This window comes from Schistocerca nitens, chromosome 5, assembly GCF_023898315.1.
Source record: "Schistocerca nitens isolate TAMUIC-IGC-003100 chromosome 5, iqSchNite1.1, whole genome shotgun sequence".
NCBI classification, from domain to species: domain Eukaryota; kingdom Metazoa; phylum Arthropoda; class Insecta; order Orthoptera; family Acrididae; genus Schistocerca; species Schistocerca nitens.
Genome location: NC_064618.1, coordinates 279,814,672 through 279,827,293, shown reverse-complemented (window position 1 = coordinate 279,827,293; position 12,622 = coordinate 279,814,672). Strand labels below are relative to the sequence as shown.

The 12,622-nt window shown below is 41.6% G+C and overlaps 1 protein-coding gene across 2 annotated transcripts in view; it reads right to left on the bottom strand.

The window, feature by feature from the left end:
* LOC126259236 (zinc transporter 5-like) overlaps positions 1–12,622 on the bottom strand; it is a 240,826-nt gene that overhangs the window by 181,674 nt on the left and 46,530 nt on the right. Inside the window, exon 2 of one of the 2 annotated variants that reach the window (XM_049955858.1) lies at positions 10,404–10,656. In XM_049955858.1, coding sequence (XP_049811815.1) covers positions 10,404–10,594 — 191 coding nt within the window. In that variant the 5' untranslated portion in view covers positions 10,595–10,656. Of the gene's footprint in view, positions 1–10,403; positions 10,657–12,622 lie in introns of those variants that run through there. The other variant, XM_049955859.1, reaches the window with a different exon arrangement.

Sequence of the window (12,622 nt, the reverse complement as noted above, 5' to 3'; positions counted from 1 at the left end):
TGCTTGTATCCACCGTACATGTCTGTTATGTTATACCGGGTTTGACCATATGTTGCTCCAGAAGTGTTCCATGTTTGTTATGTTTGGTGGATTGTCTATTTTAATTTGAGTGTTATCTATTGTCTGATAAAATTTGTTCTGGTTTGTGTTGAATATTTGGTTTTGTTTCCTTCTATTTTCACTTTTTTTGTATCTTCTAAGTCGTTTGGCCAACGCTTGTAATTTCTGCTTCTTTTCATCTAATTGCTCTATCGCTTCTTGTTGTGAGATTTTACCTAACCTTTTTCGTTTTTTGTCTGATTTTTCATTTCTTATAAATTGTTATAGTGGTCCAATGTCTTTTCTCAGTTTTTCTATTCTGATCTGTAGCCTGTGTTGCCATGCTGGTTTTGTGGGTTTCTTCTGTGTGTTGGTTGGTTCTGATCTCTGCCTAGTGTGTATATTTAGTGTAGTGAGTGCTCCTATATAAACCAGTAGTTGTAACTCTTCCATAGTTGTGTTTTCATTTATTTTGTTGTGTATGATTGTGTTGATAGTTGTTATTGTTGTTTCGACTGGTGGGTTATTTGGTGGTCTATCCTAGAATGGTCTAATGTCTGTTTTTGTGTCTTTGTATTCTATATATGTCAGCTGAAATTTTTCTTCTATATCTAACATGTGTGTCACTTCGTGTTCTTTTTGTGCTTGTTCTGGTGGCTGTCTTAAGATTTCGTTTTACTCTGATTGTTTAATTGATGCATGTTGTTCTTAGTTTGTTTGCTCTGGGATGTTTTGAGTCCATTACTGTATTTTCTTCTTCTTCTTCTTCTTCTGATTGCACATTATTTTGTTCCAGTATTTGTTGTACTTGTTGTTTGATGTTTTCTAATTCTGACTGGGGTATCCTGTCATTTTTGATTATTACACAGATCTGATCAGCTAGTCGTTGTTCTTTTAAAAATTTTAATTCTGGTTATCTGGTAATAAATGTTGTGTATACTTGTGATCTGTATACAGTTGTGTTGGTTCCTAGGTTTGTTGCTTGGTAATAACAGAACATGAGGTGTCGATTAACTTCATCTGACCATCTCATCCTCTGCCTTTGTTTTCCTTCTAGGGTGGTTGCAGGAAGCATATCCTGCAAAACACCTCTATTTGAATTTAAATCAGTTTCCAGTTGGCTAGCAGTGTTGTTACCACTGTGGGCAGGCATAGGGTTCAAGCGTTGTCCCCGACCATGACGGCGCTTGTCCGAGGCTTCTTTAGTTCTGTCCTGAACCAACTCATCACACTAAAAGGGGGGTTAGCCCTATTAGTGGTTTGTTCTTTTCGTCGCCTTTTACGACTGGCAGAACATACCGGAGGCCTATTCTTTTCCCGGGCCTCCACGGGATTTATTATTATTATTATTATTATTATTATTAGGAAAACCCAAAACTTAGTCGCCACTACAGTGAAGATGTTTGTGGCTGTTCCATCCGATGTGTAGATACAACAAAAAAGTAGGGCATACACAGTAGATAACAACATTAACATCTTACGTCAGAGAAGTCGACAACAGCAAACTGACAGAGGGCAGCTAAAACCACCACCACCACCACCACCACTACCACCCAAGAACACCTGCAGAAGGCAAGCCACACCTCAGTGTCCAATAAGAGGCTCTCGGCACACTAACTGCTACTTATTGGCAGTAATCAGCAGCTGAAGATGTTGAACACATGTTCAGTGAAATATTGTTGAATTTATGCAATGTAATCAAGCAGCAAACCAAAACCCATATGTGATCGTAGGGCATTGTGTATTAGGCTCTTTAAAGGTCCTTACTAAAATATGTGGAGGTGAGTGTGGTTAAAAAAGGGGTTAAAATTTTCTTTGTAAAGCTCAATCAGTCAAGTGTATGCACACACAATCTGCATGATAAAAGATAGACTATGTTAGATATTTAAAAAAACTGATATATCAATAACCTACAACAGAAATGTGTGCCTGTGAAATCACTTATGAAAAAATGAAAGAGTGACCCACTGTGCTACACATGAGATTTATAACCTAACATAGACTAACAACAATGGCAGAAAGTGCAAAATTTCTAAGCAGGCAAGGTTTTATCACAAACAGAAGGCTGTAGAAGCATGCATGACTAGAGAAGGATACATGCTGTCTGTAAAAAAAATAATGGGACTACTGGAGAAAAGAGAAGCATCTGTATGAATAGAAAGAGCTCAGATAAAAGCAAATACTAAGCAAAGAAAAGACTATTGAAAAGTGGACAGAATACATAGAAGGTATGTACCAGGAAATGAACTTACCGTATTTATTCGAATCTAAGCCGCACTTTTTTTCTGGTTTTTGTAATCCTAAAAACTGCCTGAGGCTTAGAATCGAGTTAAAAGTAAGCGGAAGTTCTGAAAAATGTTGGTAGGTGCTGCTACAACTAACTTCTGCCATCGAATATATGTAGCGCTACACAGGCGTGCTTTGCACGCACTAAGATAAATACTGGCGCCAAAACCTCTGCGTCAGTAAATAAATTAAAAGAAAAGGTAGAAGAATGTAAACATTATGCCATGTATGCTATGGTGTTTGCTGCTATCTCATTTAAATCCTGTCTGCCTAATAAACTACGAAAACAGAGTGAGACAACAGCAAATGCGGAAGACTATACCGTACATGTCATGTCATGTTTATATTCGTATTATTCTTATGCTGAACAGTGATACAGTCAGAAATGAAGAACAGCAACTGACTAGATTTTTAAATCTAAGATGAATCTAATTTCTGTGCAGAATGTAATGTACTAAAGAGGCGTCTGCAAAGATTTTCAAACACAGAAAAATTTTTGCTCAACTTTCGTTCAGAACATCTATCTTCTATTGTATGCAGTCTATTATTTGGTTCTTGTTGACCATTATCAAAGAAAGCTGCAGTGTAAGTAACAACAAATAGCAGTCTTTCGGCATTGTTTCGCTTATGAGACAATTCCTCTCTTTTTTTTATTGTAAGCCGTGGTAGTGTGCACAGAAGAAATCCACAGGCTGTAAACACTCATTATCAGAGTGCGACAAACAATGCATAACACAGTACAATAATGCATTTTCAGCTTAGAGTGACGTAAACACCTATAACAAAGAGAACGGCACTCATCAGATCAAAGCAAAATAAGCAATTGATTCAAACCCGACGAAGCACGTGAAAAAGGAAGGGTACCCGTATAAATACTGACGGAGCGCCTGACACATAGCAATGGCTACTTGGTAAAGCTTAACTGTTAAGCTTACAACTCGAACCTAACTACTGTAGCTGTATCTTCATCCATTCGACCTCAATTGTGTATCATGTTACAATGGACCAACTTTATTTCGATTTGGAGTTGCGGTCTAAAACTTTTCTGTCCCCTTGAATTTCGAGTCTCAAATTTCAGGTGCGGCTTAGGTTCGGGAAAATTTTTTTTTCCTTAATTTCGAGTCTCATTTTTCAGGTACGGCTTAGATTTGAGTAGATATGGTAATATATTATACAAAGGGAAAAGGAGCACATGATGATGAGATGAAAAGTGTGGTGCTGTGAGAACAATTGAACGTAGCACTGAAAGACCCAATCCAAAATAAGGCCCCTCCAGTGGATGACATACACTCTGTTACTGAGATCTTGAGAGAGCTAGCCAGGGAAAAACTATTCCATTTAATGTGCAAGATATGTGTGACTGGCAAAATTCCCACAGACTTCATGAAGAATGTAATAATTCTAGTTACAAGGAATGCAGGTGCTGACATTAGTGAATATTACTAAACTATCAGTTTTATGTCATGGTTGCAAAATACTGACACAATTTTTACTGTTAATCAAACAGCTATTATTCAAAGCAAAGGCACACACTGTAGATCATAGTGTAAGTGCATAGTTTAAGTCTTAAATTAATTGCATATTTCCGTATTTAAGAGGTGTATAATTGTGTTTTAGTAACAGTAACATGTACAATTGTGCCACATGAACAACTGGTCAAACCAGCACTCCACAGATGTTATTCTATGCACTAAGCTATGGCTCACTAGCCACAGATGTGGGGATCGACACCAGAGGTCCCACCATCAGCCACCAGCACAAGTCTACAGCATTGGCTGTGCAAATCAACTCAAAACTAGCACTACTGACACCAGTGCTGTCTACACTTGTCTGTATCTAGGCAGATGCGAGACTCCCGATCTCAGTTTGCACCTTGCTGTCAACTATTAATTACTGTCAAGATCTGAATGTTGCTATGCTACCGACTTTGTGAGGTCTTCAGGCAGTTTCATGTTATTGTATACTCTGCCATTATGTGCTGTACCAAATTCAAAAACCATTGTTCACTTGTGTTGTGTGCCCCAGCAGTATAGTACAACTTTTAGTAATGGTAACATATACACAGTCTGTAGTGCAGTAGTCATTTATTTGTTTGTTTGTTTGTTTTGGATGGTCGGTAACTGGGATGACTACAGTTCAGTCAGTGGCCAGCCGCTGTTGGTGAATCACCAGGAGACAAACAAGTCACACATCCAGCTCTTTGTGTGTGTTTTCATAGTTTAATTATCAAGTTGGTAGTAGTAGGATGGATAGGGTGTGTGCTTGCTGTATGCAGACACATGTGGAGCTTGTCGCAGTCCACAAACAGTTGAAGACACTTATGGCCATGGTCAGCTGTCTGCAAGCTGCTGCCTTTGAGTGTAGCAGCAGTGTAGAAACTGGTGCATTGCATGGGTCTCCTCAGGGGTCGCTTGTTTCGCAGAAGATCCACACTCAATGCAGGGTGAGTGACGGGTTATTATGTAGTAGACTGCATCAGGGTGGAGGGTCAATGTGGAGGCTGGCTGTCTGGCCACATCCATTCACTCTCTGAAAGGAGAAATGGCCACTTCTTCAGTAGGATCCGAGCAGGCACATGAGGGTGACAGGTTAACTAGCTATCGGAAGTACCAATGTTAGATGCTTCATGAAGCCCTGTAGGGTAATAGTGCCACGGCAGAAAGTATTCCAACGTACACTCAGTGTGTCTGTTGTGGGGCCTCAACCAAGATGTGAGGGGGCCCTGCCTGCAAGTTGCAATAGTCTGCAAGGTGTTGCTCATGTCGGCACCAATTACACCTGTTACATGGATTCTGAGAACATCCTCAATTCCTATGTGCTGCTGGCAGAAAAGGTGAAGAATGTTGGCTTCTCTAATGTGGTACAAGCAGAACACAATTTGCAGCATAATACCAATAGTCGATAGGGATCCTTTTATTTGGAGTCGTGTGGAGGGTCTCCACCAGAGGCTCCGTTGATTCTGTGACACTCATGGCTGCAGGTTTCTCAACCTGCATTATGGATTGGAAAGTAGTAGGTTGAAAGGTCAGGGGTGCACTACGCACAGGAAGCAGCTACTTGGGTAGTGGAGTACTTGTGTAGCAAGTATGGGGTTGTTTTAGATTAGGCAGTAGTTTGAGGTCCTCTGATGAATGCTTGCCAGTTGATATGCACATTGCAAAATTAAATCCATACAAAGTAGAGATACTTTGACTGTCAAAGTTGTAAAAATAAACTGTCAAAATTTTTGTAATAACTTTCCTGAACTTACTGCGCCCTCCAGGTAAGTTAACACACTCAAATTATTCTCAGGGCCAAGAGCTGGCTGAAACTTGAAGTAGAAAGCTCTGAAATACACTCCTGGAAATGGAAAAAAGAACACATTGACACCGGTGTGTCAGACCCACCATACTTGCTCCGGACACTGCGAGAGGGCTGTACAAGCAATGATCACACGCACGGCACAGCGGACACACCAGGAACCGCGGTGTTGGCCGTCGAATGGCGCTAGCTGCGCAGCATTTGTGCACCGCCGCCGTCAGTGTCAGCCAGTTTGCCGTGGCATACGGAGCTCCATCGCAGTCTTTAACACTGGTAGCATGCCGCGACAGCGTGGACGTGAACCGTATGTGCAGTTGACGGACTTTGAGCGAGGGCGTATAGTGGGCATGCGGGAGGCCGGGTGGACGTACCGCCGAATTGCTCAACACGTGGGGCGTGAGGTCTCCACAGTACATCGATGTTGTCGCCAGTGGTCGGCGGAAGGTGCACGTGCCCGTCGAGCTGGGACCGGACCGCAGCGACGCACAGATGCACGCCAAGACCGTAGGATCCTATGCAGTGCCGTAGGGGACCGCACCGCCACTTCCCAGCAAATTAGGGACACTGTTGCTCCTGGGGTATCGGCGAGGACCATTCGCAACCGTCTCCATGAAGCTGGGCTACGGTCCCGCACACCGTTAGGCCGTCTTCCGCTCACGCCCCAACATCGTGCAGCCCGCTTCCAGTGGTGTCGCGACAGGCGTGAATGGAGGGACGAATGGAGACGTGTCGTCTTCAGCGATGAGAGTCGCTTCCGCCTTGGTGCCAATGATGGTCGTATGCGTGTTTGGCGCCGTGCAGGTGAGCGCCACAATCAGGACTGCATACGACCGAGGCACACAGGGCCAACACCCGGCATCATGTTGTGGGGAGCGATCTCCTACACTGGCCGTACACCACTGGTGATCGTCGAGGGGACACTGAATAGTGCACGGTACATCCAAACCGTCATCGAACCCATCGTTCTACCATTCCTAGACCGGCAAGGGAACTTGCTGTTCCAACAGGACAATGCACGTCCGCATGTATCCCGTGCCACCCAACGTGCTCTAGAAGGTGTAAGTCAACTACCCTGGCCAGCAAGATCTCCGGATCTGTCCCCCATTGAGCATGTTTGGGACTGGATGAAGCGTCGTCTCACGCGGTCTGCACGTCCAGCACGAACGCTGGTCCAACTGAGGCGCCAGGTGGAAATGGCATGGCAAGCCGTTCCACAGGACTACATCCAGCATCTCTACGATCGTCTCCATGGGAGAATAGCAGCCTGCATTGCTGCGAAAGGTGGATATACACTGTACTAATGCCGACATTGTGCATGCTCTGTTGCCTGTGTCTATGTGCCTGTGGTTCTGTCAGTGTGATCATTTGATGTATCTGACCCCAGGAATGTGTCAATAAAGTTTCCCCTTCCTGGGACAATGAATTCACGGTGTTCTTATTTCAATTTCCAGGAGTGTATTTAGTGAGGCAAGCAACATATATCAAAATGACAGATGAGACGCCACAAGGAGGAGTAGTCTTCATTGTTGTTGAGCAAAATATAGTGTCTATTGGGATCAAAATTTTGCCTGACAGTGAAGTTATCTGGACATGAGTAACAAGCATAGGTGAAATCAAGTTAATAATAATATGTTTTTACACCAGCCACCTGATTCTGCCACAATAGTTGTAGAATCATTCAAGGAAAGTAAGGTTCAGTAGTGTGGAAATACCCAGATCATGCAGTGTTAGTTGGAGGTGATTTTAATCTACTGAGCATAGACTGGGACGTCTATATAGATTCACTGCAGGTGGTACAGGCAGTCATTCTTGTGAAGTACTTCTAAATACATTTTCTGAAAACTGCCTTGAACAATTAGACAACCCACACACAAAAGCAATATTTTAGACCTTCTAGCTACAAACAGTCCTGACCTTATCAACAGTGTTGGTATAGAGACATGGATTAGTGATGATCATGTCATCACAGTGATGATGGTTACTAAAGCTAATGAATCCATCCAGAAGGCTACAAGAGTATTTATGCTCGAAAAGGCAGGTAAGTAGTAGTTAGTATCCAATTTAGACAATAAATGAAATCACTTAGCACCAATATGATAGACATAGAGGAATTATTGGCAAAGTTTAATCTGACTGTAAATCACGCTCTGGAGACGTATGTGCCAAATAAATGGATTACGGATGAAAAGGACCCTTCATGGTTTAATAATGCAGTTTGCAGAATTCTGAGGAAAAAGAGATTGTTGCGCTCTCGGTTCAAAACACAATGCGCAAATGTTGACAGCCTAAAGGTAGTAGCAATTCGTGAGACCGTAAGAATATCAATGCCTGAAGCATGCGACATCTTTTACTGTCATACCTTAGCGAAAAAGCTTGCCAAGAATCTGACAAAATTCTTGTCATTTGTAAAATCACTAAGGGAGTCAAACACTTCTATCCAGCAACTTGTCAATCAGTCTGGGGTGGCAACAGCAGACAGCAAAAGGAAAGCTGAAGTTTTAAATTTCAAGTTTAAGAAATCTTTCACACAGGTGGATTGTACAAACACACTGTTGTTTGACTTTAATATAGACACTCACATAGAGCAATGGCCAAGAAAAACACCTGAAAGAGGAGAAAATAGATAAGTCACCAGGTCCAGACAGATTCCCAATTTGATTCTACAGAGAGTGCTCTGTGCTATTAGCCCCCTGTTTAGCCAGCCTTTATCGCAAATCTCTCACTCAGAGAAAACTGCCAAGCAACTGGAAAAAAAAGCACAGGTGACTCCTACGTATAAGAAACGTAAAAGAATGGACCCACTTAATTACAGACCTATATCCTTAACCTTGGTTTGCTGCAGAATTCCCGTACACATTCCAAGTTCGAAAATAATAAATTTCCTTGAGACAGAAAAGCTTCTGCCCACAAATCAGCAGAGATTTAGAAAGCATCACTCTTGCGACACTCACTCAGATTGCCCTTTTCTCATACAATATCCTAAGAACCATGGAAGGAGAGTGGCAGGCAGATTCTACATTCCCAGATTTCTAGAAATGTTTGACACAGTACTCCATAGCACACTGTTGATAAGGGTCCAAGCATATGGATTAGGTACCCAGATTCACAAGTGGCCTGATGACTTTTTAAGTAATGGAACCCAATACATTGTTCTTGATGGCGAATGTTCCTAACAGACAAGGGGGCCAACATCAGATGTGCTCTTGAATAGTGTTATAGGACTACTCTTGTTCTCTATATACATAAATGATCTGAATGATCTAGCAGAAAGGATGACCTGTAATTTACAACTGTTTGCTGATGATTCTGTGGTGTACAGGCAGGTGTTGTCCTTGAGCGACTGTAAGGAGATACAAGATGCTGGTGTGATGAATGTCAGCTTGCTCTAACTATAGGAAAATGTACATCAGTGGGGATACATAGGACAAACAATCCTGTATTGCTCGAATACAGCAATAGTAGGGTGCGTTTCGTCACAAGGTTATTTGGTAACCGTGATAGCGTTACGGAGATGTTTAGCAAACTCAAGTGGCAGACTCTGCAAGAGAGGCGCTCTGCATCACGGTGTAGCTTGCTAACCAGGTTTCGAGAGGGTGCATTTCTGGATGAGGTATTGAATATATTGCTTCCCCCTACTTATACCTCCCGAGGAGATCACGAATGTAAAATTAGAGAGATTTGAGCGTGCATGGAGGCTTTCAGACAGTCGTTCTTCCCACGAACCATACGCGACTGGAACAGAAAAGGGAGGCAATGACAGTGGCACGTAAAGTGCCCTCTGCCACACACCGTTGGATGGCTTGCGGAGTATAAATGTAGGTGTAGGTGTAGATGTAGATGCTTCAGAGTCACAATGATTAAATATCTAGTATGCCTAGAAATGTAAAATGGAATCAGCATGTCATGTTGGTAGGTGGGAAGGCAAATGCTTGACTATATTTTATTGGGAGAATCTTGAAAAAGTGTAGTTCATCCATAAAGGAGAAGGTGTACAGAACTCTAGTGTGATCCATTCTTGAGTACTGTTCACATGTTTGGGATCCCCACCAGTTTGGATTAAAAGAAAACACTGAAGCAATTCAGAGGCACACTGCTAGATTTATTACGGGTATGTTCAATCAGCATGCAAGCAAGATACTTCACGATATCAAATGGGAATCCCTGGCAGGAAGGACGACAATGCTCTTTTTGCAAGGCACTATTACTATTGTGGAAATTTAACTGATGCTAACATACGTTTTGCATAAGGACCACAAAGATAAGATGCAAGAAATTAGGTCTTGTATGGACGCTTTTAGTGTGTCTTTCTCCCCTTGTTGTATTTGCGTGTGGAACAGGAAAGGAAATGGGTATGTGGTACCCTCCACCATGCACCTTATGGAGGCTTGCAGAGTATGTATGTATACGAAGCTGCAGACAGGCACAAGCTGTCTTTCTTTGACCTATTTGTATGTAGGGAAGATTGGAAAGTCTAGCCACACTTTTTTTAACAGTTCTTCATTCAAATGTACCCAGTTACTTCAGCATCATACAATAACAAAATGAGCTCTTAATGTGAAACACGCCTTCAGTCAATCTCAGAATTAATGCAAAATAAGTGTAGCTTGTCAAACATACAGGGTTGTAACAATGGAAGAAAATTTAACTGCAGAGTTACAGTCCTCCTCCATGGACAAAGTATCTAAACTTCAACTAATTTAGTGTACATGTAGTAAAAGAAGGTTTTTATTTATATTTACAACCAATGCCACAAGAAGTAAATTAAAACTAATACTTACATGCATTTAACAAAACACACCAGCGGAATAACACTGAGTTTCTTCAACAGATCACATCCTAAGAACACGCCAAAGCAGCCGAGTCCTTTGCTAAGAACAAGAAACGATGTGAACCAGCTGTCCTTAGATGATGGATAAATAGCTCGTGACTCAGGTGTTTCACTGATGTATCTCCCAGGTATGCCTTTCATAGTACTACTCCAGGAGCGAATCCACTGCCACAATATTACTTGTTCTTTTGTTGAGGAACACCCTGAAATAAATAAGTAAATAATTAAAAACAATGTTCATCTACTTTTACATGACTGTTACAGGACGTAATAACAAAACTATAAAACAGATATGTTAATACTTATAACCTGTAAAATACTTGTGACATTTCTAGTAAACTTTGTAGCAAGAAGTGAATATGTTAAACTTAAATGCAATGCTCTCAATAAAAATGCACAATATAGAGGCACAGAGCGGCTGGTATGCCACATTAGTTCCAAAATATTTTCTTTTTGTACTATTCAGTAAACAACATTCCGTGATCCAAGTGATGAACATAAACCTTCTTGAAATCTAACATTATGGCTTGCCAGTAGCAACGCACCTGACCTAACATACTGGAACTTTATATATCTGCTTGTGTCTGTATATGTGTGGATGGATATGTGTGTGTGCGCGCGAGTGTATACCCATCCTTTTTTCCCCCTAAGGTAAGTCTTTCCGCTCCCGGGATTGGAATGACTCCTTACCCTCTTCCCTTAAAACCCAAATCCTTTCGTCTTTCCCTCTCCTTCCCTCTTTCCTGATGAGGCAACCATTGGTTGCGAAAGCTAGAATTTTGTGTGTATGTTTGTGTGTCTATTGACGTGCCAGCGCTTTCGTTTGGTAAGTCACATCATCTTTGTTTTTAGATATATTTTTTCCCGGAATCTCTCTCTCTCTCTCTCTCTCTCTCTCTCTCTATATATATATATATATATATATAGAGAGAGAGAGAGAGAGAGAGAGAGAGAGAGAGAGAGAAATAAAAATTTTCTAAAAGGAATGAGATGGACAGCCGAGATGACCATCATCATGTTCATCTGAGAGAAAAAGTAAAAGATGAGGATTAAACCAGCTATAAAGGTAAGGTAAGGTAAGGTAAGGTATCATAATGGATGAAGTATTCCAGCCGAAAACGTCCTAAGGTCCTCTGGGGATAACGAAAAGTGGCACACCTTCTGTGCCTGATTATAAGGTCTCTGATCACTATAAAAGACCAGTGAGACAGGCAGCTCAATGAAACTGTAAGAGCAAATAATGTTAACACACTTAGACTAAAACAATAACGGATGTAAAATAATAAGAAAATTAGAACATGGGTTCAAAGACCAAGCTACTAGCCAAGAACAGCCAGAGGTCTCCCAAGGTAGACTGCACCTGCAAGGCAACCGACCACCCCCTGCCCAAGGGCTGGCAAGACAATACTGTCTGATCTTCAAATAACATTATAAACGCTGCATCATCAGATAAATTCTAAGATTAGATGCACTGGTTGGTTTTCATCGGCTAAAATTGAGAATAGTGAGTCAGGTAGCATCAATGTCTATCTTTAATGAAGTTGAAGTGTGTAATCACAGCTGTAGTAAGGTGGTGCAGCTTATTTAAGAAAAGGGGAGCCTAATGAGATCGATCTGGAGTCAGTGAAGAATTTTAGATTCTTGTCAAGACATGAATCTTTTATGAAACATAGCTAGTTAGGTGTAGCTACAGAATACCACTATCCATTCCATGACACTAGAAGTTGTCGGTATAGTGCCCTCCATATCCTGAGGTCCATTACCTTTAACTTTAGGTCATTCTTTTTGATAACATCCTTTGAAAATGATCCATAAATTCATTTCCTGGGATTTCGACATGCCACAGGGTCCACAGAAAAATAACTGACCTTCCAGGGTTTTGGAACTCAGAGAGAAGGTGATGAATAGACAATACCAGTGGATGTTGGCGGCAGGAAAGAGTTGCTATGGCTTGTAAAATGCTCAGAATAACTGCAGATTAGAAAAACTTGTGTGAGGAGTAGCTGTAGAGGCATCTAAAAGCTCACACAATCGTTACCGGTCCTGCAATAAAGATGCTATATTCCTGCAGTATAGAGTGTTGCTCACTGTGTCAGAGGCGCAACCCGTTTGGTCATTGTCACAGGAACCATTGGTATAAATTATTTCCAAACTCTGGAATTTGTTCAC